The sequence below is a fragment of the Fulmarus glacialis genome, unplaced genomic scaffold, assembly GCF_000690835.1.
Source record: "Fulmarus glacialis isolate BGI_N327 unplaced genomic scaffold, ASM69083v1 scaffold35999, whole genome shotgun sequence".
NCBI lineage: Eukaryota > Metazoa > Chordata > Aves > Procellariiformes > Procellariidae > Fulmarus > Fulmarus glacialis.
In genome coordinates, this window is record NW_009232099.1 from 1 (window position 1) to 25,869 (window position 25,869).

Below are 25,869 nucleotides of genomic sequence, written 5' to 3' on the forward strand. Positions count from 1 at the left end.
GCCACCGTGCGACGCCTGCACCGAGAGCAGAGAAACGGTGCAGTTGGGCCTGACCCGGCACAGCCGCGGCACAGCCCCCTGAGGAGGGCACGCGCTGCCCCCCGCACATCCCAAAGCACCACGGACGTCGCACACGCAGGCCACGGCCAGAGAGGACACTGGTGAAGCGTTTATGGAGGGAAGCACTCACCTGTAAGGATGCCATGGCTGAGCTTGGGCAAATTTGCAGGGAGCACTCAGCTGCCTCCTCTCCTCTCCCGTCCGTCCCGCGGGGTCAGAGCGACGGCCGAGCTCGCGGAGGAGGGCTCGCCCTGAGGATGGAGGAGCATTAGGATCGCATTCAACACAGCTCAGCTGCTGTGCGCTGAGCAGGCTCTAAATGGCAGCAGGAAAACAAGGCGAGGATGCACCCAGCCCTCCGCACCCCACGGCGCAGGAAATCACCCTCAGATTGGAGCAAAGGAAGGAAAAAGGCGAAACAATGTGTGGGGCAGGATACACGGCTGAAACAGGGGCCGCTGCGCAGCACCGCCTTACAGCGCACACAGCCTCCCCGGGCCTGCGTGAGCCAAGGGCTCCCAGTTCACCACCCACCTCTCCAGGGGCACACGAGCCAGACAGACATACGGATACTGGCACAGCTCCAATCACTCGCTCTTTCCTATACCTAGCTCAAAAGAGACTCAGCTAACAAGGGAGGTAAGTCCCCACCGGCGGTCTGGCCTCGGAGCTGCGAGGTGGCTGTGCCTTGGGACAGGCCACGTGTGCCCCACCGCATTTGGGGCAGAGGGTACTTTGTTCCGAGCGGGTACAAGACATGTGTTGTAACCCTTCACCTTGAGAGACACAGCCCGTAATTCAGCAGGGCCTAAACTCCGAGCTTAGCGTGAAATTGCTGCTGGGAAACAGATGATTAATGCCTCAGGCCAGGAAGAGTTCATCCTTCCCAGGAGGAGCTGTGAGGAGCAGAGGCTTCCCAGCTCAGAAGGGCAACGCTGCACCAGGCGCATCCTCTCCCCGGGGAGGCCGAGCACCACAGGAGCAAAGCCCCAGGAACCTTCCACTCCTGCAGCCAAAACGTCCCTTACCTGAAACACCCCGGGCCGGGGACAGGGCTGCAGCGCTCACGAAACCTCGATGCTGGCTGAGCCTCCGACTGCCTGCTCGCCTTGCTTCCCCGCACAGCGACTCAGCGAATACAGCCAGGAAAAAAGAATGGGTAATTTCTCACAAATTCAGCACAGAAGCAGCAAAGGAGGAAGGCACAGCAGGCTCCCTCCATGCAAGGGAAACTTTTGTGACCCTCACTGGGGTATAGGCCTTGCCCAAGGGGGGCTGCAGGCTGGCCCCACCTCCAGCTCCCTCTCCCTCCCTCATGCCGGCTGTCCGGCTCAGTTTTCCAGCAGGCTACCAGGGGGCTGCCCAGGTAACCACCAGGGATCACCAGAAGATCCATACAGGTCTGGGGTACAAAGGCTGCTCCACAAACATGAGCGTGCTGACAGCAAAAGGTTGTTTTCGCTCTTAGGGCAGTTTGGCAAAGGATGAACCCATTGTTCAGACTCAGAACACAATCTTGGCACTTCGTCTGGGTAATGGCCATGATAAATAAAGAGCAGTAGCTAATTAGCTGTTCATTAAACAGAGAGAAGAGCACACAGGGATTGTAACAATACCAGGCAGCAAGTGGAGCACCCGTCTTCTCGCACCCACTTGCATTTCCCACACAGCTCCAGGGCTTCTCCTCCCACCAGCCCTGAGCTGGGCCAGGGAACCCACAGCCCCCTTGGCCGCTCTCTGCCTGCGTGCCTGCCCCGCTCCTCTGGGCATTCCTTCGTAGGAATGCACCTCCCCAGCGCCGCAGCTGCGCCCTAGCACGGCCTCACAGTTTCCATGGCAACTTCCACTCACATCATCACTCAATATTGTTCTTTTCCATTTAAGAAGAGAACCCTGCTGCTCCTTTAAATAGTTCATTATCGTTTGTGCTCCAGCAGACCACCCCGCAACCAGCACCGCCCTGTACAAAATAGAATCAATTTAGCAAGCATTTGTGCTTGGGTACAGAAGGGCAGACGGAGAAGGGTGGGACATAACCCAGCTGGATTCTTGTCTAGGCACCTACCTCAGGAGACAACCACCAAGAACTTGAGCCTGCTCACACCTCCCCTGGGCCCAGGCTAGCCCACTCCCATCTGTACACGCAAGTAGGTGCTCTGGGAAGGCTGCACCCCGCGCTGGGGGAAGCGCAGGGGCGTGGGGTGTCTCTGCGGAGCCTCCCGCCAGGCCAGCTGGCGCGGCCGCAGCGTGGGACGGTTCCTCAGCCTCCTGCGGGAAGGGCACGCTCACACCCACCAGCACCGGACCAGCCCTTGGGCAGAGCGGTTCTCAGATCCCCAGATCCTGTGGTTTCCTGCAATAACATCTGTGATTAAAACCTGGTATTTTGCCTAGAAATAGCAGCTACTTAGACCATAGCCAAGTCATGCAACGCTTTTAATAGATGTGACTGAAAGCCTCATTCTTCGTCCCACACTCGCCCCAAACAGCGCTGCTCTCCTGGTGAAAGGGGTGCCGAATGCACGCGAGATGGAGTTTAATGCTTTGCTATCCACAGGAGATGAAGCCACTTACAGGGGAACTCTAGATCCTCTCCCACCAACACAGAATCGAAGGAAGAAAGCATCTGCCACGCAAAGCAAACCTGATGTACTGAATTCGGTCTAGCTGACTTCCCTTCTTACTGGGCTGGGGAATTAGCTTCTACGTAATGAAGTGTGTAGGCACACAGTTTACAAACAGAAGGCAGTTACTATAAAATTGATCTAAATGAGCTGTTACAGAAGAGTTTCTTAACAGGCCCAACGGCAGAAGGAGACAGAGACAAAAGAGGTGAACAGGAGATGGCTCCCAGACAGAATTTAGCTGAGAGGGCTGGAATAGCAAGTTCGTAACTTCATGATGCCTGAGCACAGCCAAGCTGCCTTGGGAAATACACAGGGAAGCAAGGAAAAGAAACAAAAGCTAGACAGCACATAGACTTACCCTATTGTGTAAGTCATGTATTATGCAGCTCAGAGTTAATTCCATTAGTGACCTTCCCAGAAAAAGTGCGTAAGCTTGCAGGGAACTTGCAACATCAAGAAGAGATAAGTACATGCCTGATACCGAGAGGCCAAAGCCAAGTACAACACAGATCTGCCCATGAAAATAATATACACAAAGCACCTTTCAGTGTCAGACCCTCTTTCCAGTCAGCATTAGTTCACATCTCTTTCAACCATTTCTTCACCACCTATTTCAGGTTTTGCCACAGCTCTTTTTGCAATGGTATCAAGACAAGAATCAGGAGCGTGGGCAATTATAACAGCTTCCCGAAAGACATTAAAAACAGCAACCTGACCAAGCAGTGCAAGTCACAGCAAACCTCACTTGCCCTCCGGTTTACCATTTAAGATGCTCCTATGCATATAAAATCGAATTACAATAGGAAAGTGATTGACAGAAGCCAGGCAAAGTGTGCTTTCAGGGTTCAGGCTTTTAAGAACAAGCCTTTTAAGAATTCTGCAACAAATGTATTATCACTACTTACGGACTACATAATGATCCCAGAGAAGAAGAAACCGCTTTACCCACTGGCATTGGATGCATGGGCTTTAACTACTAGTCCTTAGAATCAAAAAGAAACACAGCATCTCCAAGTTAATATTGCAGAACTTTATACTACACTTAATACACTTAGATCATACTTGACAGGACACTGTCATAAGGTAGTGACTGATGTAAATACAAATATTAGAAACAACACTTGAAATTAAAAAAGTTTATTTGAAGATTTGTAAAACAGCTCTGTGAAAGACCAACATTTCCAAGACACTACAATATGATAATGCATTTTCCTATTGTTAGAATATAAAAAAGTCACAGTCCTTCCACTATCTAAATAAAAGCATACATTTATGGACCAAACATTTTACTTCCAACACCAAGAAAGTAAATGAAAGTCAACTAATCAATAGCACCAACACTAGGTGACAACAACCCTCATGAGTCTGAGAGTCTGGGTTTGTCATTACTACGCAATAAAGCGGGTTAGTGAAGCAAATCTTAATGTCAAAACAGACCACGAGCACTGCAGAGTTCATACAATGAAATATCACAATGCATTCTTTTTACATTCCATTGATGCAAACAACAGTAGCAAGCCAGAAACACCAAAGAGTTCCCGTTAAACTCCAAGCTTCCATTTCGGGACAAGAAAATCTTCAGAACTTAAAAATGCCAGTTCCATTTTAAACACACAACTTTATTCACTTTACTTTTATGTTTACATAATTTGTGCAATAGAGACATGTGCAATAGAAAGGTGAAGAACAAGATGTAGGAGTGGACAGTATTACAAGGATCCAATGATCACTTCATTGTAAAGCAGCACAGTATTATACTGCTTTCCGATGATACTCAGGAGGGGCTACTTCATAGTCACTGGCGCTAAACAACGCAGAAGAATTCTTTGCTAAATACCTATGAAAAATAATGAAAAGATTAAGTTACCTTCTTGCCTAAAGTCTCTGTTGTTTAGCATCAACAATGAGTGAATCGTCAGGTGTTTGCTGAGACCATAAAACATGATTTCAAGAGTACAAATCTAACATGTATCTACTAAGAAGTCAGCTGTGTAAAGCAATTAAAGACTTGACAGCTCATGCCAAAAAAATCAATTCCAAACAAGTTGCCAAGCAACTCTGGCTCCAAGTGAGCCCAGGGAGGTTAAGATTAACAGGATGAAACAGTTGACATGGGAGGTTCAGTCAGCTGCTGTACCAAGAATTGATTTACTACTGATCATACTCAAAGCGGCAGGAACAAGGAGTAGGACACCATGAAGTTCTGTCTGCACAAATATGGAACTTAAATGGCTAAGAGCAAATGAGCAATGGTCAACTTAGTGCAATAGCAGAAGATAAGCATTATATGCCATTACTTCTCATCAAATGGATTCAGGGATTTCTGGTCAATGCACTGGCTTCACATTTCTACCTTTACAACTGAAAGCTCTTTTAGCACTTGTGTTTACTTAAGACTTACCCAAAAGACTATGATCGACTTAAGACTCTAGGACTATCCCAAGGCAAGTTTACCCTAGAAATCGGGCTGATCCATTTCTAATTCTACTGCAGAGTTATCTTGGACTTGCTGAGGGTTTTCTTTCAACTTCCAATAGCTGACCCAATCACACAGAGGTAAAAGCTGGTATTTACTGGCAAAACAGCTTAATGCTTTGTTACTCTAATTATTTACAAATCAGTATTTCCAAATACTATCAGTAGACCACTAAAGCCTTATATGAAAATACACAGAACATTTCTCTCCTCCATGACATAATCACAAACGGAAGTTTACAGCTTTAGTAAATTTGACCAAGAAAATCTGCCAGTACAGCAAAACCAAAAAGCTGCACCGATGCTGTGAGCTGGCATACAGCTGAACAGCTTCATACCACACACCTGTCCCTACATATATGTATAAATAAATTGCAGAAGCATTAATACTAAGTTCCTCTAGTGGGGTACAGATGCATGGAAGCTGCTAAAGCCATGCTTGTACATACATATCAGGGAACACAGGTATGACATCTCAGACACTAAACTGAAGTTTAATTCTATTATAGAATCTCACATTCAGGAAACGTTTACAGGTGAACTAAGAAGCAAGTGACTCCATGGTTCCTTATAGCAGTGAGGGAGTATTTCATCACCTGTCTGAAATCAAATGTCTTTTTTTTTTTAAACATTTCACATTAAAGTCTTGTATTATTATTTAGGATGAGGTTTTCATCCTAAATATAACATGTCTACAGCACCACAGGGTACTGCAGTGCACTAAAGCTACAATCTGTCCCAGAAATAACATTAGTAAGGTTCATCAGTTTTATAACATTTGCTCAATTCTTGTTGAGTAACTGTTGTGTAATTTAATAGTTTGCTGTAATTGTCATCTGCTTTTTATAGCAACTACAAATAAATGCTTCAACATTTATTTTGAAACAAGTAGCAGACTTGGACAGTTTAAAAGTGCAGACTAATACATACGTAAACACACAACTAACTAGCAATAACCTCAGTATAACTGGAGAGAAGTTAAAACCAGTCTTACTCACGTTACTGTGCAGCAGAGTTTGAGAAAACTTCACTGCAGTCTTCAGTGAAGATACCACACACAGGTGCAAGATTATACAGGTGTTATATGACCATTGTTCACTGAAAATAGGCCCCATTACAATAGCCTGTGCTTACTGAACTTTTTCTTTCTTGCTGAAAGACTTAAAGAGTACTTACTTTAAGAAGTCATGCAAATAGTTTAACAGCAAAGCCAGACTCTTCTCATCAAGAGGAGTGTAAGCAAGCATAGCTCCAATTCGCACTGTTTCAAAAGAAGTAGTACTTGTTAGTTATAAACAACAGCTTTAACAAGTATTTAAGTACAGTCTAGAACCTTACAGTTAGCATATAAAAGCAGCCCAGGAATCTATTCCAAAATATAGAAGCTCACCTAAATTAACTAGACTGTTGAAAATCCATTTCCATTCTAAATCCTTGAGTGGCTCTGAACATTTTAGGTATATGGAGTAAGGAAAGACTGAAGCCACATGTTTCATAGCTGCTTGTCAAATTTCTGCAGTTCACACCCACTGAGCCTCAAGACAGGAAAAGGAAGCATTTGAATACTTCTAACTGCTCTTCAACCTCTAGAGGTCATACTCACCAAATAACCTCAGTAGGTGTGGGGCACCATAGACTTGAGACATTGGAGCATCAGGGTGATCTGCTAAAATTTCAGCATATTGGGGCCTCTCAAACTTGTACAACAGTTGAGTTCCCAGCATGACATTGAAGTATTCTTTAATTCCAGCCACAACTTCATTGACTGCATACTCCCTGGTAAATAGAGAAAACACTGCAAGTCTTGTTCTAATGACTGGATGGACACAAGATGAGAGTTAGCTTGCCAAGTCCATCAAAATCATAAAAATGTTTGAAAAACCTGAAGGTTTTTCAAGGAAATTTGTCTGGAGACCTTAAAATACACAGACACAGGGAGTGATGCATTTCAAGATCTCCTTTAAAAATGGTCTGTTCTGAACTCAGTAAGAATTTAGGCAAGCCAAGAAAAGCCTTGTTTTTAGTCATCCACTCACTTAGAGAAATTAACTCTTCAAGCAGTCATTTCAAAGCAACAGTAAGTATTTATAAGGATACTTACCAGCTCTTCTGTTTTCAACCAAAGTTAATCCCAACTCACATCAGTTTAAAAGTACAATACTACTTTAAGTAATCAGACAGAACTCCTACTTAATGGAAAGGGACAGCTACCCAGTATTTCAGGCAACTGACCCTTTCTAACTAGGCCTCTCAATGCTATACTCCTGCAGGCCTCCAACTTCACAACTAACTGAAGAACTGTATAGGAATGAGCAGTGACACTGCACATCTGAGAAATACAACCCCCACTCCACCCTGCAAACAAATTTAGAACAGACATTAGGACAATTACATAAAAGAATGTTAGAACACCCTGGTAAGTCAATAATATGCTTCCTCTTGAATGGAAGAAAATAACTTCACATTTCTAGTTTCTCCCCCTTTAAACCAGAAAAGCTTCATTCAAGAATAAACACACCTTGTTTGTTGTCAGGGCTGGACTTCCAGGGTAATTACAAACAAGAATCTTCAAAGCTATCACCTCAAAGTAATTAGCTTTGCCCATCTGATTCTTAAGTGTCACCATCTACCTCCCTGTCCCCCACCCCTCTGCCTCTGTGAGAGAGTCCACCCATACAGTAACACTTTGCTCATCTGCCAGGTAGCTTTTTTGATAGTTTGTTCAGCTCATACCTAGCAAGTGCCAATGACTTTATTCACCCGAGGTAGGAAGCCTGAGCTAGAATGAAGGGCTGGAGAGCTATTCACTCGGCTTGTATCAGCTTCCTTTAGGAAAAGGCTTAGGGGAAGTGGGGAAGCAGAAATAATATCCAGAAAGCAGAACACCATTCTTGAATTACCTCCTCAAAGATTTCTAAACTCCTCAATCACCTAGGTCTTGGAAAATGAAGCTGAACATAGGGCTGGGACATGTTTAACCACCTTACTAAATTTTCCATGAAATACAAGTCCAAGCAAAAGAAGTATTTAAGGTTTGAAATGACCACTACTTACTTGTTATCAGTATTTCCTCGTGATTTTTTATAGTTTGCATAATCCTCTAAAATGGAGTCAACATTCTTCTTGGCAGGAAGATAGAAGAGCTATACAAGAAGCAAAACCAAACAAATACAAGTTGTCTAATTTATGCAGGCATTTATATCTGCATACTAAATTTAAAGCAACATACATAAGGACATTTCTAGAATAAAATTAACAGGTTAAGATGTTAAGTGTTATTAAAGGAACACCCAACTGTTTTAGTTGTTCGTACCAAAAAAAACGCTTAACAGCAACTATATCCATGTTTCCATTTAACATTTGTGCTGCTCAGCAGCAACCTGATGATGAACTGCTAAAGTCACCCGAAGAGTCAAAGGTACACAGCAAAGCACACCCCTTCAGACCTGCCTACACCAGGCCGCACAGCAGTGACAAAAGCAACAGTGACCATTTTGCGTATTCTTCTGCCTGCTCTTCCTCTTGCACCCACAGTTCAGCACCTGACACTACTATTGCAGCGAAGCAAATAAGCTTGCCAAGCACCTGCTGGGAAGTTTCACTGCCTGCACAGTCTGAGAAGTATTAGAGCTACATCAGAGCACACAGAATTGAAGACAAATATTCCCAGCCATGATTCGCCAAGGATCAACTTCCATCTTTAACACCATACACAGATCATCTGTACCCACAGACACTAGTTCAGTTGTATAGGGCAAGGCTCAGTAGTACAGCGAATTCACATACTTGGGTTTTTTTTTTTTTTTCCTGAGGCACGGGCCCCAGTTCACTTATCTATTTCCTTTAACAAGGGCACTACAGTCCGAAGACATTTCGGGGAGCGTGGGGAAAAGCAAGTCTCCAGAACTGGAGTCAGTGTAACACACAGTGGTGCTTAAGTACCTTTACTGCTGATGCAAGTTTAAGATTTGTATTCACCAAGAAAAGTCAGCCTTATCCACATAGGACTTGAACAAGATTTTTACGTGTTTGGGATTGCAAGAACGCAGACAGTACCTCGGAGTAGCAGTAAGTTACAGCATGCAATTGCAACCTACCAAACAACAGCAAACAGTTTTCAACAGAATTATTTTCTATGCTTCTTGCTGATCTTAGTAAGCAGTTTCACACAAGAAACAAGTCATGATTCGTTAATACGTTTTAAGTTCATGAAAGTGTTTTACACTTTTAAAATGGAAAGCAAAGTTTAATTTACTGTATCAGGAAGCTTTATATGGATCCAGCCTGGCAGAAGTTAAGAATCACTATCTTACACAACAGCTTTCTGTCAGAGCTGTAGAACAACTTAAGATGCTCGCAGAACCTGGCAACGAGTGACATGTAAACAAAGCAGGAAGGAGCTAAGATAAAATATGCATCCCATGTGATATTCCTACAGACCAATTCTCTACCAACTAAGTAAACTGTTCAAAACATACCAGCAGGCCAAGCATGCATAGAGTTAACACCACACTTAATTTAAAAAACTTATTTAAGCTTTATTTGCCTTTCTAGCTTATGCTTGATTAGACAAAGTCTGTTCTACAAATTTACATGCGACTCTGCTGAGCAACAGTCCTACTCACAGGTGACCTTTGGTTAAAATCCAACCAGAATGAGAACTGTCAAGTAAAGCCATCAGGCTGCTGTCAAACTCTGCAAGAGATTTCACTACACTGCACTTGAAAAGGATATGAAATTCTAGTTTTAGTATCCTCACCTATACATGGCCAGATTGTTCTTTTGACAAATTACCTGCTTTTGCCTGGTGATCAAGTCCCAGTCATCTACCAGCCATGGTTTCAGCTCTTCTGGGATTTTCACCTTTACTTCAACTCTGTTCATAAATGTTTCTTCCTAAAAAAAGTGAAGCCAAACCAATTACTTTCAGATAACTGTCCAAGCTAAGAGTCACCCATATTCCTTGTTTTCACAACTGAAATACACCCCTGGACTGAGGAATTACTACAGTAATTCCTGTAGGCTCCACAGGGAACAAGGAAATAGCTTAGTTTTTTCAAGGCCACTTGGGAACCTTAGTTTTGCAAGTTGTAACATTTCACACTGCCAAACTCTAGGACAAAGTATTGCTGTCTGCATTTCTGAGCAAAGCAACCTTCCTGTTTTCTATCAAAAATCCTGCGGGAATCAGAAATACATACACTTTCAACTGTTGGATCTACTCGAGCCCTCTTCTTCCTAGGAGGCTGAGGAGTCTCACTGGTACTGCTCCCTTCTCCGATTCCTGGAGCTGTACAGAAAAAAAAAAAAGATTGGTGGTTTCTGCATTAAAAACAAACCAATAGGTCAGCATCTGTAACATTCTTTGGAAGAATTTTTGGAACCAGCAACTCAGCTTTGCAAATATGTCACATCTTCATCTCAGTAAGAAAACATGGATTTGACTTAAATTATTTCAACAGCTCCATGGAGATATCACTTCGCTTTTAATTTGCAGGAGGTCAAAATCTTAACAGACTGAAACAAGTAGTTTGTGTACAAACCAGAAAAGTATGCATTCTTCCTGACCAGGAGGAAGAGACATTTGAAGTCCAAGAGGTGATAGGAAGTAAACTTAGTTGAGGCAGATTTAAGGTCTTATTCCAGTTAAGAATCCTTCACTAAGGATATCCACTTATATACAAAATAAAAACATACTTACTTTTCTGTTTGTTCTTTTTTGTTTTCCTGCAAGAAGAACACAAATTATTGCAAATATAAAGATAGTGGTACTTAAAGAATCGAAAGTAGAAAGCCAGAAAATTGTCCGCTAAGTTCAGAATAATGAGCGAATACTCAGTGGCCTATGGAGTATTTAGATAAAAGCATTAAAGAAATGCCAGATGTGATTTAGCGTCACAGTTACGATACTACAAGATTTTTCATTTAACAGGTTGTAACTCATCATTTTGGGGGGGAATCACTAACTTAAACCTACAAAACGCCAGAAGGCATGCCAAGAATACATGAGTATTTAAAAACAGTACTGACTGACACTTATGCAAGTAACGTCTACGGATGTTTTATACTTTCCAGGTGCTGTTGGAAAACTACACTAGATTTGTAGGTGGTTTATTTCTGTATTTCAGGGATCACTTAGAGACAGAATATGGGACAAGGAAAGAGAAGCACTGGGAATTATTGTATAAGTCTCAGTCAACTGAATTAACTTCTAGAAAAGTATTGAAAAAACCCACAGTTTTACCATTACAGCAGTAGAGGGAAGTTTAAATAGCACTACCAGAATTATATGCATGAAGCTGCATGGACTGCCTACAATTCCATCATCAACTTTTAAGAGAAGCGCTGGGAATTATTGTATAAGTCTGTCCTGGTTTCGGCTGGGATAGGGTTAAATTTCTTGCTAGTGCTGTGTTTTGGATTTAGTATGAGGAGAATGTTGATAACACACTGATGTTTTCAGTTGTTGCTAAGTACCCTCCTAGTCCAAGGACAGCTCCCATGCCTACTGACTGAGCTGGGTACACAAGATGGGAGGGAACATAATCAGGACAGCCAGCTCAGCTGGCTAATGGGGTATTCCATACCATGTGACGTCATGCTCAGTATATGAATGGTGGGCGTGATCCAGGAAGTACCGATCGCTACCTGGTTATCGGTCAGCGCGGGTGGTGAGCAATTGCATTGTGCATCACTTATTTTGTATATTTTATCATTATCATTATTATTCTCCCTTTTCTGTTTTATTAAACTGTCTTTATCTCAACTCACGAGTTTTTCTCACTCTTACCCTTCCGATTCTCTCCCCGTCCCACTGGGGGGGGGGGAGTGAGTGAGCGGCTGCGTGGTTGGTTAAACCACGACAAAGTCTCAGTCAACTGAATTAACTTCTAGAAAAGTATTGAAAAAACCCACAGTTTTACCACTACAGCAGTAGAGGGAAGTTTAAATAGCACTACCAGAATTATATGCATGAAGCTGCATGGACTGCCTACAATTCCATCATCAACTTTTCAGGGAAATCATGATTACACTTGCCACTTACTAGAAACATTTGGAACATTACTAAATAATGTTGACCCTAATATTTATCTTCTTCCAAATGCTTCTCTGAACTTACTGTTTCTAATTTACACTTCACACTTCTCTAAAGTCTCTATCCTTAGCCCTTATTTTTATTCCAAATGAAAAGCTGTACTTCCAAAAATTTTAAAGACACCTGAAATACAACGCACATGACATGTAAATATTCAGATAGGTCAAGAGCATCAATAACAAAATTAACTGTCCTAACAAGTATTTTTGTTATTATCTGAACTTTGTATATTTACTAACCATTTTCAGAAAATTTTTAATTAAGAGTACTACTAGTCATGTTTCAATTTGCTCACTATTAATAGGAGTCCAGTTAAACCTCTCAAAAAATTGCAGATTGTGTGGATAAAACTCTTTACAAGTACAAGATTATTTCCTTGGGAACACTATGTCAAGTGACTCTTGTATTCAGGCTTTGAACTGGGTTTATCTGGGTCAGGAAGGAGGCAGAGTTTCTAGGAAGGTCTGAAGATAGGAAGAGTAAGGCTTTTTTCAAGCTTCTAGTCAAACAAGCATTAGGCTTAAACTGTGGGCAGAATAAATATCATCTCTCTCCAGGAAGAAGAACAATTGCCAAGTTAAGTCACTGATAACAGACTTGTGTATTGAAGAGAGAGTTTCTTCTTCCAAACCTAGAGTAAACGAGGAGGAACAGGGAGTTCTTTCCAGAATTAAAATCACAAGATAAAAATAATGTTAAGCATTAGTCTAGAAGCAGAGTCTTAAAAAACTGGGACAGGCAATATAAAGTACTTAAAGAACTACCGCAATTAAGTCAGTAAGCCACATCTATGTTACTGAAGCACAAAGTCTAGCATAAACCATTCTAGGCAGTTGCTTGTGCTCTCCCACCTCATTCCTTACATTTCCTGATTCCTTATATTTCAAGTCATATGCCTCTGCTTCAAGTCAAAGCACCCATCTGTTTGCAAAGTCTAAAAGACAAATCTGAGTTAGGCAACAAAAAGAAAGAGCTAAGGTTAAAGACAAAACATTAGCATTTGGCTGATTTTTGATAGCCTGTACAGCAGACTGTCTGGAATAATACTCTTCACCAGGTGAAGGCAGCTGTGCAAGGTGAAGTGTTGCTCTTATGTACAGTAATTGAAGGATGCAGTGCACTCGATGTCCAGGAAGAAGATGCAGCATCTGTATCGCAGAGGTTATAGACAGCCCTACTGATGGAAGTTGTAGCCTAAGATGAGCAGCACATCTTAGATAGCTAGATTCCATTAATCAGACCAAGCAGACTCATGTTGAGACATACAGCTGTTCCTCGTGATGGCAGATAATGCCTTCCTGGAAGCCCAGCTGCTATTCTTCATTCACGTATTTCTCTATTGACTGGCATTTTTCACTGAAAGCTGACAACAAAACTAAAAAGCAGCATGGAAGTTTCAAGGAAGCTTCTGTGAAAAGAGTTTTAATTAAAAGACTGAACAGACATGCCAGGTGCTAAAGTTCAAACTAAAGATCTCCCAGTTCAAACTTAAAGGGTGCATCCCACTGTAGTCAGATATTACCTCCTCAAAGAAGCAGGGCTTCTGATAAGAAGCTAACCCAGCCCCCATTGCAGGGTTTTATTTTAGCAGAACAAGAACATGCAGCTATAACAACAATATTCAACTATTGGGGATCAAAATGCAAGACTGAATTAGAAAGCCAAAAATAAGTGAACTACAACTGACATAACCATCTGAAATTGTATAGAAACAAAATAATCAGTAGAAAACAAACAGTATTACAGCTTACAGAAATGCTATATATCAACGGTGACAGACTCAGAAGGAAAATAAGCAGCCCATGCCACAAGAGCATAATACTGAACTTCCAACCTCAGTATCCAAAACAGGACTGTGTTCACGATCAAATGGTGAAACTAAAGAGGATGCCACGGAAGACAACATACTGAAAGACTGCACTTCACCTTTCTACAGACATTCATCAGAAGAAAGATAATCAAGTATCTGTCACAGAACCTTGGCTACCACCTCAAGAAGCCAGCAATCTTTGCACAACAGATTTGGTGTTAATGCTCAGAGCTCTAAACTGGAGTGTCTTGTGGGACATCCCAGAAAACTGTCAGTCGAAAATAAAAATAGCTTAGAAAATAGCATTCAACACAGACAAATGACATCAGGAAAAAACCAAGACTTTGGAAGGTTTACTTACTCCACAACAGTTACGAGTCCATGACCAGGTAGATAAAGATGTTGTGGACAATAACAAGTATTCTACTTTCCCAAAATCCACGTGCCTTTTAAAGTGACTTAGAGGTCTGTTAGAAACTCCCTACAATAGCTGTTTAAGATATGAGCAGCAGAGAATGAATGTAGCTACCACTTGGTCTCAGGCATTTGAGTTCAATACATTTGCAAATGCCAGAAAAAGGAAATTAGGTGCCAGTTAACTGATAAAACAACAGTTGTAACTAAGCTATACGAAATCACAAAGCCTCTCCTAATACAAGGTGACTAGTAATAAAAAAGTAAATTAAAAGATTCAAATGTGAAAAACAAGTACATTGGAAAAAAGTATGAAATCAGCCACTACTGCTCAAGCAGCTTGGTCAGTAACTTAGCCGTGAGAGGCAGCATTGCTATCACGATTCAATTAAACCATCAAACATTATTAGCAAAAGGATAAAAACCAAAGTCCAGATTATATACACGTATGTCTCCTGTGCCTGGTCAGGCAACCTGGCCTTAGGAGGCACACAATAAAACTAGAAGAGGTAAAGAGAACAAAGAATAGTTGGTAGTATAAAACAGCTTCTATACCAGGAGTAACCAGCCAGGCAAGGGCTTTCTCAAGCTGACAACTGGGCAGAAGAGGGGAAATGTGGTAGAGGTATCACTAGCGATAAAAGGTGAAGCTCAAAGTACTAATCAATCTTTCCTCAAGAAAGATGAAAAAGACCAAAAAAACCAAAGCAGCAGACATTAAAAAGACAGAAGGAGTCATCCCCTTTCCTCCCTTCTTCAACACAGTACTGAATTAAAACGAGAACACGCTGCCACAAGATGATGGGGATGCCAGAAGTCCAAATGGTTCAGAAGTTATTAGATAAATATAAGACAGTCCTACAGAGGGTTATTAAACCCATCACATGGATACAGCCTACAGCTCTGAAGTCCGTTAATTACAGACTGCTAGAAGCAAAAAGGGTATTTGGGGGAGAACAGCATTCTAGACTTGACTCACTTCATTACCCCTAAGCATGTTACTGGTGACCATCAGACAGCAGAAGAGGGTAGGAAAATCTCCAGCTTGAGCTGGTATAGCCATTCCAGTGTTGTTACAGCCCTAGACAACTGGCACGTAGGCAGTGTTCACATGCCGCTTGACATTTAGAGGACTTGAAGTAGCTTGTGAGAGAGATACTAGCTGTGCCAAAGATAGCAGAGGATGCCACAAGAGACATGCAGCAGGAGCATATGCTTTTGAGTAATATGTTCAGATTAAGAACAAGACTTCTATTAGAAGAAAAAACAATAAGCCCCAAGCTGAGATATTGTTTTGAGAGCATCTCTGATGAGACTGCTTACATATATATAATTTAAAAACAGATGCTATTCTCAAATTTGTTATTCAGTGCCATATCTTCCCTCCAGAACACTCTCAGCTGCCCTTCTTATTTTCCAAGCACCCCTTAACTCTGATTGTTTACTGATTTTTTGCAAGTTAATCATATTAGGCCCATCAAAGGTAGCATAAACTCTTAGAGGTTGGAATTCAGCAGAGCTACATATAAAACAGTCTGGAGAAGCCAGTATCTCTACTGTTGTATTTCATTTTTGGCAACCTGCTATAACCATACAAAGTTTTTTTCTATGATAGCTTCTAGTTACCATAAGATGAATAATTATTTTAAAAACAAGTGTATACAACCTGCGTTTCATGCATATTTCTATGTGATCAAATACTGCTTACAAATAGTCTCAAAAGCTTTTTGAACCACTTGCTGCAGTTTACAGAAGCAGTTATTCTGAACAGACTCAAGCCAACAATAAAATACACATTAAGGAGCAGGTTCAAACCTTGCATTTCTAACACCATCTATCGTAGCAGCCTCGCTCCCAAGACTTACAGAAGACATTGCAGTTTGTTACTGATTTCCATTGAGGCAGAACTCCAGGCCACAGTAAGCATGCAGACCAAATGCAACCTAGAACTATCCAGTTTCAAAAATCTGAAGTCAGTTGTCCTCCACTTCTTTTTAAACAGTGGACACACTGAATGCTTTTGACTACTCATATTGCACCCCATCCCAACTGAAAAGGTATACTTTTCAGAGAAACTAAAAACTGGTAGTCCATACTGGCTTTAAAAAAACCAAAACGATATACTGCAGTACTTATAATTGTTAACTGAATTGCTACCAAAGTTTACATTATTACAACTGAGGACTTTAAGAGTCTCTGAAAGAAATCTATGAAAGCAAGGAGATTTGGATTTCAGGATGAAAATCCTGGTTTGACAATCCATCCTTAACTCACCGCGTCGATATTGTAGGGGTCTCCAAACAGCAAACAGTATGCGCTCCATCTCGTCTGAAAAATCTAGGCACAATGGGGGTTGAGTTAAGGAAAGAATGTCAGACCTAGTGTTCAGCCTTAAAGAGAATCTATTTAAGATTCAAAAATTTACCTTTTTAGCAGCATATTATAGTCTTACTGAACATTCCTGGAGGATAAGTTGTGCTTACATTGTTATTTCCTTTCCATTATTGTTTGACTATCTGAAGAATAAGTTTCAAAATACAAGTTACCCTTCCCTCTGTTCAATCCTCCAAGAATGCTACAAAAGGTATATTTTGAGGCCCAAATAGGCTGACAGTGTTACCCTTTTAGAATAGTTGCGTGACCAGTTTCTCCCCCTCCCCACCATCAGTACTTTATGTATCTGCAATGACCTTAGATTTACAACAAGAGAACAACCCAGAAGTTTTATTTTGGAACAGGATTTTGAGATTTTTCAGAAGCCATCTTGCCTTTAGCTGTAAGCAGGATCTGAGAAGCAGTAGTTTGGTCAATAATAAATCAGTATCACAACCCTGCATCACTGCTAGGATAAGTCAAAGTACTTCCTCTCCCTCAGCCGCCAAATAGGGAAGAAAAATAGGGAGACTTTGTTGAAAGAAGCACAGGTCTAATTCAGAAGGATGCATTGGATGCTGGTAATGGCTAGAGACTAGGAGCAAGATCAGTGCAACGAGCATATGGGACCCTGTTATAAATAACTTTCACAATGCAAGACTGCTGTTCTAATGACAACAGTTTTCCGTCTTCCCCTTTACAGCTCTGGAAATCCACCATCAAGGAATTAATTTTCCCAATCAACATGAAACAGAGGTTTCAGAGAATTAACTTATTGTCTGTTTTGCTATGCTGGAAACAACCACCCATGCTTAGGATAGCGATGACAGCGAAAAGCAAAGCTACTCCCTTTCCCCAGCTGGTTTCAACCAGAGAGTAAAGACAGACCTGGTAACATGCTTCCAAGCTTTAGAGTTACACAGAGGCTTAAGATAAAGTCATTTCTGCTGTGTGGGTCTCCCTTGGATGTAACATTATTAGGTGTGGTTGAGAGGATTAAGCCAACTTTGATTTCAAGCACAGGTTAACATTTAGCATTTACTCAGCCAGAGAGAACAACTCATCCCACTGCAATCTGTCTGGACTACCAAGATGACTAAAGCTGCCAGTATGGGGAACCTAATCCTGAAGTTTCTATTGGGATGTTCTCTATAATGTAAATTGTAGACATTTACAATTGAGTCATCACTACCTGTGTCAAAGTCACACATGAAATTAATTCTACTCCCACTGACTAAAATGCAACAAGACTTAGGTGCAACAGCCCCTTAAGCAGCCAAATTAGTAATGGTCATAATTTAGATCTGCTTTAATTAGATTTTAATGACATTCACTAGGAACTGTCTAAACAGACATCTGGTTTGGGTTTTTTTCACCCCCAAATGAAGACAAACAGGTGACTAGGTCCCTGTCAGAGGTCCATGCTGAGCTGACAGAGCACACCAAACCGGTGGTGTTAAAGCACCTCAGAATCTACAGCAACAGACCGCAAGGGAGCACGCATGCAGCATTATGGCCAGATCCATCGGACTCCCCATTCCAGAGACCAAGAGCCAATCTACAGCCTTGGCTAGGCTTTGACTAATCCTAAAGTGAAGTCTGCTTTCAGGATCTAGAGCAAAAAAAACCCCACACAACTGTACCCTCTACCACTGATACATATTTCGTAACATAAAGTTGCCCATAAATGAGACATGAAATCTGAGGCTGCTGCCAAATGCTGCTCTTAGGAATTGATATCGTTTCAGCAGCTTCCTCATGAAGACCAGAATCACAACTGAAGTCAGGAGTTCAAAATATCACATTAGTAATGACCATCTTCATAATTAAGTGAAGTACTACCCCAAATAGAAGAGTTTCACAGCACATGAGCAAAGCAGTAGAGCTGTACTGACTGTATGAGAACCTAAACATAACACCATACAAGCCTATTCTAAAAAACAAAAAGGATGGAATGAAAGAAATCTGACAGTTACATCCTGAAATTATTTTTTCTACTAAATGTCTGAGCTTGCTTCTGGTCTCTTAAGATGCAAAACCATTTTTAAAAGCATATGGGTTTAGTTTTGTCAAAAACAGCAAAACAAAGACTCCTTAAATGCAGTTTTAACAATTGTACAATAAGAAGGCAAGGCATTTTAAGGATTTTATTCAAAAGTGCTTGCACAGCTTGGAAGAACTGTAAAATTCTATATCGAAACCGATTTCACCGAGATACGAGTCTTATGAGGACTCACCACTTTTTGAGTGTCAGTTTGCTAACTTAAGAGGAATAGAGTGCAAAAAAAGTACAGAGTGTTAGTGTCAGTACCTTGATTCAGTATTAAACACTGCACAATCTAAGAAGGCAGTTTTAATAAAATACTTCAGCAAAGGCCTTTTTGATATCACAAAAGTGAAACACAGCTTTTGTATTGTTTCTGTCAGAAGTAATGTAGTTTAGCCTGCAGAACCATTCTAAGAAAAATACTATTTAAGGATCAGTAGTAAAACTGACAAGCAAAAGTTTGGGAGTTTTTTTGGGTGGAGTTTTGGTGGTGTGGGTTTTTCTCGGTTGGTTTGGTTTGGTTTTTTAAATAAAAAACTTCTTACACTTCAACATTTTTCTGCTGCAGACCAGAAGTCTTCTTGCCCGGAGCAGCACCTCTCATCTTTCCCTCCGCATATTGTTCCCTTTAAAAAAAGCGTAAATTCATAAATAAGACTTTAATGGAAAAACAAGCTTGTTTTCCCTCAACGGGTAACAGGTTATGCAAAACATTTAGAGAATGTCTAGTAAATGGCTTTGCAAATCAGTATGTGTCATGAGCAGGAACAAATCCAACTCAGTATCAAGAAGATTTAGGCTTCTTCATACAACACTTAGCAGTAGAACACCCATTTCCTCCCCCTCCCACCGTTCTTGTTATTCTGAATTACATGGAAGCAGCACACTGCTCCTGAAAAATATAAAACAACTTCTCAATAAAAGCATTTCTATTAAAGAAATACAAGATTAGCATTCACAAAAATCAAAGTATTTGTAGGCAGCCTGAAGCTCTCTGAGAAGATCCTTACCACTTAACAATATATTTTAAAGATACTGCACAAGGGTCATTTTTAGCCACCTAATTTCCACATTACAGGATGTACTTGCAGTTAGTCAGGCTGCCTCTCGATTTCATCAACCTATTCTTCCTTAAAACCTCAAGTCACCATTTTAAAACAAAGTAGCAGCTTGCTCCTTCTAAACTGTTAGAGGACAAAGATCAGAACACCTCTGTAAGCCAAAACACCTCAAGAACAAATGAACATATGAACACCTCTTGAAGGCTTTTTTTTTTAAACTCACTAACTTCCCTTGATATTAGTTGTTGGATTGAAGCTCTATAAAAGAATTATTTACTGACAAGGTCTTCTAACAAAAATACTTACTGATTGGCCTTTTGAAGTTCTTTTTGTTTCTGCAAATTGGTATCCACGTATTTGAGCACTCTGCTTTCTGGAACCCATTCATCCCAGCTGAAAAAAAATTTAAAAAATCAAATGATCATTCAAAAACATTACATAATTGCATTTTACACGCAATAGTCAATTAAAAGCTTCACAGAATTTGAGACTGAACTCTGCTTTTGTGTCAAGTCATGGACTGGCACAACTGAAAGTGTAAATTACCAAACGCATTCCCCACTGACTGAAGCTGTAACGATTTTTCTAGGGAAGTGTAACCCTCAGTCATCTCCAAAGAGTTTCCCAAACTTGAAGGATGGGCAATTTAGGAGGGAGGGGACTGTCTTTAATTTAAAAGAAGCATCTCAAAAAAAAAATTCTACTCTTACTAAATTATGGGACACCTGTAGCCATAACTATATTATGAAGCAAGTTTCCTTTATCTATTCCAACATTTTATAGGTTAACAAATTCAGCAATAAGATCTTACTGTAAGAAGAAGAGCTCTGATTTCTGTCTGTGAAGGAAACCAAGATGGCATGAATATTTGAAGAATCTGAAGTGAACGATTTAAGAGAACAGGTGTTGGGGAAATTGCCATTACGAGCAAGAATTCCACTTTGACAAAGAGTGGATTATCTGAGCAATCTGACAATTTATTTCAAATAAAACACATTAAAAGTGGCCAAGTCATTCTAAAGTATGCAAGTTAAAGATCTATTTATAAAGAGTTCTGTGTCATTTTCATTTCATAGCAACAGCTGCCAGTCTGAGAACATCGAGGTGTCAAAACCAATACTACTCCAGGAATACAAGGTCTTCAAGAGTGTTAAGACAAAGCAAGCGTAGCATCCAAACGTTACAGAGAAACACATGTCCAGCTGTACACATTCTAAGACTATGTTTTTAGAATAGTGCTTTGGTCAGATATTTAAGCCACTTATCTTACTCCTGCCTGTACAGCTGCAAGAGACCTTCAAAAGAAGTGCTGTGTAACTGTGCGGCACATTATACTGTATGATGAAGAAACTTTTTTGGTATCCTAACTGTTGATATTTGAAAAAAAATTAAGAAGTCAAGCAATTAACAAGTAACAAAGGACCTTAATTATAGAAACCAAAATTAAGGAGTCATATTGCCCCAGTTGTCTAGATCGTGCAGCAACGCCACTTTTAATGTAGTTAATTGGAAGCTTGAAGGCAAAAAAACTCAAACAGCGCAAGCAAGAAAAGCAGGAGTCACGACATCACTTATGGCACCCTTCATCAGAGATAAACAAGGAGAGGAAGTATCAAATTTATGCTGCCTCATTAATATACAGCAGCCACCATAAGAAACAATTATGCTTCCTGTAACTGTCGGTGTTTACAATAAAACATTTATCTGTCCATTTGGCAGGGAGGGTGTGCGGATGCATTTAAAAAAGTTACATATTAACACATGAAGTTCAGCTTTTAGTCACGTCAGTGAGATCAAGATACTAGTGACTAAGTCTTCACTCGAGTCTGCAGCACTGAAATGAAACAAAAACAAACAGAACAGGAAAAAGTGCTCTCTGAAAGACTTCTGGAGTCTGAAGAGCTGAAGCTTTTAATCACTGAGAAAAAACACTCCACTTTTCCTGAATTCAAAACCTAGTGACAGAACAGAATTCAAATGAAAGAAAAAAAGACAAGTACATAAATGCAATAACCTGAAAGTATTCACCTTTAATAGGCTGAACTTTTATTTCATACTTCAGAAATCTCTCACCTAGAATCCTACCATTTTTCCAGAAGGGAAAAGAATCTCTAACTTTACCTTAGCATGAGAGGCAAGAACTGAAACACAGTCTAAACCTGCCCCTGTGAAGGATTAAAATAGACAGCCTTTCCCATTCTGAACACACAGCCTTCACTAAGGCATGCTTCTCCAAATCTTTGCTACCAAACTTTGCTGCCAAAAGTAAGTACACTGTGTATTTGAGTAGAGAGTTTTGCTCCACCTCAGTAAAGGTTGCCTCTCCTACCAACACATAACAAGGAAGTTTTTGTACTAGGTATTTCTGCCAGGGAGGAATTACAGTAACTATTTTCAAACTTGAACAAACAGAACGCTATAGTCTACTGACAGCCTAAGCTAGTTTGCCTATACAACCAAAGCTCTGAAGGAAATGGTGAGTTAGGCAATGTTTTCTTTGTGTTACTATAAATCATTGGCTTATGTATAAAAGTCATTTAGGTCAATTTCAGAAAATCTCCTATCGACACAGCCATGGTAGTGCTAGTCCATCAAGCTCGCATTCAAACTGACAAAGCTTGCATCTTCCCACAAAGGAAAAAGAAATACTGCTTTCATTTTATGCAATACTTACTTTTTATTCCAACCACTGTAATGGATAAAGTATTTCACTTGCTTGTCCTTTATGGCAACCTTTACACACTGGAACAGAGAAGAAAGTTCAGTCAGTACCAATGGGAACAGAGATCTGAAGGAGTTTTGCTTTTTTAGCTTTCAGAGTTTAAGCATGCAGAGATTTCCATGCAAGCGATTGAAATACTGGCAGCTATTTCACAGCAGAAAGTTAAGTTCTCTAACACAAGTTACTGCCTATTTACAGATTTGGAAGGACTAGGCAAACAAGCGACTCTGCTCAGCTATCCAAAGGGACACCTTCATTCACGAGAAGGATCAGAAACCCCTGAGGATGACCAGAAGAGTAAACAAGCAGTCACTTCACTACCCCCAAGTTAGCCAAAAGCCATTCACTAGAGAGCTTGTTCACATGCAGGCCCCTACCTCACAGACAGGTAAGCTGGCTGAAGTAGAGGAGTCTTCAAAAGTAAAATAAATAATATGGATCTCTACAGCCACAGAGAGAGCATTATATTCAGTAGAAAGAGTTGCAGTAAGGGCTTTTTCTAGATTAAGAATGTATACATGAGGTAAATAAAAACAGTTATTTCCATCAAAAGACTGGCCTATGAATACAGTAACTTCCTCATAAAATGACCATTAAAAAAAGAGACCATTAAAAGAGGGAACACATACATAACAAGATTGCTGCAACCACTCCACAATATCACTCAGATTCAGAAGTGCCCCTCACAAACTTTTCTGGGTTATAGTTTAGCACAGCCCCACTCGCAGCCTGCAAGACCCTGCCTCAACTCAGAGGAACATGTTCGGGTGAGCTGGAACAACTGTGCACGCTGCCCGATAACAACACAACTTCCTCCTACCCCTGCAGTCTGGCACGTAAGAGCTCAAGCTACCACATCTATATAAAAGAAAAACATAGCCAGTGACATGCCCCTTCCTGCAAAAACACAGCCAGAACAGAAACTACATAACCCACCTCATGTCCCTGAACTTCTTCATTATACCTAATTAAATCCACCAACTCCTGCTTGGATAAGGCACTTCATCCAGAAAGGTATCAAGTCTTGCTCTGGATACATAGAGACACAGATGCCACTGTACCACTTTAACAGTGAAATAATGAGGGTCCCTTTTTAAGGACTTTTTCCACTGAAGTAAAAAATTACTCGTAAAAGCCATAACTGCTATTTTCTTGCCATACTAATCGTTACCTCTAAGTATTTGAGAGGGCAGAGCCCTCTGCTGTACAGCACCTTCTCAAGACTTTTGTGGTGATTCCTCCCTGCACCCTCTCCAATTAAAAAAAACTTAATTGTCAACATAGAGAGGAACATCGTATTTCAGTACTAATCTCCAAAATGCCACATATGGAACTTAAGCTCAATCTCATCTAGACTTGCAACTAGGAGTAAGGATATCCTAATCTTGTTTGATATACTGCTGCACCAGTGGCTCATTGTGACAGTCCTGGAGTTAAAGCCAGCCAAATACAAACTGCGTGCTTAAGAAGTGTTTACATGTTTCGAAGAATGTAAGTGAGCACGAAATAAAAGAACATTCAAATATAGTTCTGTACCAAAATATTTTCTTTCCTGCTGGAGGTTAGAAGTGTCTTAAGTGAATCTCATTTAACTCTGCATTGTACAAAGATGTACAGTTACTGTTTGTCATAGTTTTTCATACTGCTCTAACACACACAAGTGCTTTTCTGATCACCTTGCTATGGGAAGCCAAGGATATGGTCATCAGGAACGAAATAACTTATGTATTGAGAATCACAGAAGAAAAATAGATCAAAGGAACAGGAGGAAGGCTAAGTTATTATTCACTACCACCTACGAAGTATCTTTGTAAAATTAAACCCAGTTCCTTCTGCCATTGCAGGAGCCCAGAAGGATCCAGACTCTCAACATAAATAGCCAGCCAAAAGCTATCTTGCCAACTGGGAAGTCCCTTCTAGCACCAAGCTGGCGGAGCCAGTTCCTGCAACACTCGTTCCACCCTTGGGTAAAGGAGAAGAGGGGCACAGCACGGAGAAGCACACGACTGTAGCAGCTCTGGGCTATTTAATTGACCAAAGAGTTAAGACTGCTGCTAACAGAAGTCTGTTTTCACAAAAACAGAAGCCTTGATTACTCTCCTCTCTGTACTAGCACCTGGGCAGGCACTGGCAGAAGACAACACTCTGAGCATACATTCACAACGACCTTGTCCTCCAGTTCTAGAGCAAGGGAGAGAACAGAGTAGAATCACTAAAGTGAAAATGTTTAAGACAAGCACGTCCCCTGTCAATGCTCTGGATGTTATTTTAACATTAGAAACACTAATTGCTGATAGCATGAAAAGAGATGCCAAGTATTTCTAGCTGCCTCCCTACTACCACCTTTCTGAAGTTGTCCCGCCAGTTAACATTTACTGACACTAAAACCTAATGGATTTAAATCTGTTTAAGGTGCCCCAGGAATTTCTGCAAGTCTTCTAATCCACACAGCTACAAAAGCCCTTTATATCAATTTCAGAGGAAGTGGAAACAGGCAGTCAAATTAGGAGCCATACGGTCAGTGAAACAGGTGGCACAGCAGTGACATCTGCTTAAGGCCCACAAGAAAAGCACATCATTGAAAGTGTGGCAGCAGAGGCCTGCCACTGAAGCAGTAGGGATACTCCTCCAAGTCACAGATTTGCAATGCATGGTTTCTGCAGTTAAAAAAACCAGAACTGAGAATGCCACTTCCTTTGTTACTTTAATCCAGCATTATCTTCTGCAGCGTTGTCCCATTTGAAGACCACTGATTGTACTCAGCCACCTACATCTCTGAGGAAGCTCAAACTGCAGCTAACTTACTAGCTCATGCATTAGCACCAGCATCAAGTCCTACGGGCAAAAATTCTTTCCAGTGTTCTGGGAACACAGGTGTATCAGATGTTCAACACATAAGACCATCCGGCCTTTAGTAGTTTACCAGAATAGCTGCATAGTACCATTGGGTTTTCTGAAATTTTTCTACAATATAGAGCTCCAGCATTTAAAACTAATTAATTTCTTATATTATCAGGTTCTCCTTCATTTTAGTTTCAGTCCTTAATCCTATCTAGTGAGGCACAGCAGGTAAACTAATACAATTCCTTATTTTCTTGTGGAACAGTCAGAACTGTCTGCAGCAATAAGCAACCACACATACCTTTGCTTCATAAAGGAGAGGTCCATGAAAACAAAGCACTCG

The 25,869-nt window shown here is 41.0% G+C and overlaps 1 protein-coding gene across 2 annotated transcripts; it reads right to left on the reverse strand.

Annotated features, from left to right (window-relative positions):
- Nucleotides 1–3,898: 3,898 nt before the first annotated feature.
- On the reverse strand, nucleotides 3,899–25,869 carry MORF4L1 (mortality factor 4 like 1). Of its 2 annotated transcripts, XM_009584789.1 has the most exons (11): nucleotides 25,828–25,869; nucleotides 22,638–22,705; nucleotides 20,270–20,356; nucleotides 19,448–19,528; nucleotides 10,864–10,889; nucleotides 10,364–10,452; nucleotides 9,957–10,058; nucleotides 8,217–8,305; nucleotides 6,766–6,938; nucleotides 6,339–6,423; nucleotides 3,899–4,524 (listed from the first exon to the last, which is right to left on the reverse strand). In XM_009584789.1, exons 4-11 carry the CDS (start codon nucleotides 19,504–19,506, stop codon nucleotides 4,440–4,442), a joined length of 708 nt encoding a protein of 235 aa, XP_009583084.1. In that variant the 5' UTR covers nucleotides 19,507–19,528; nucleotides 20,270–20,356; nucleotides 22,638–22,705; nucleotides 25,828–25,869; the 3' UTR covers nucleotides 3,899–4,439. The 2 variants fall into 2 exon arrangements, with proteins under 2 accessions (XP_009583084.1, XP_009583083.1); XM_009584788.1 differs by lacking the exons at nucleotides 22,638–22,705; nucleotides 25,828–25,869 and adding an exon at nucleotides 16,757–16,819 and having other exon boundaries at nucleotides 4,115–4,524; nucleotides 20,270–20,411.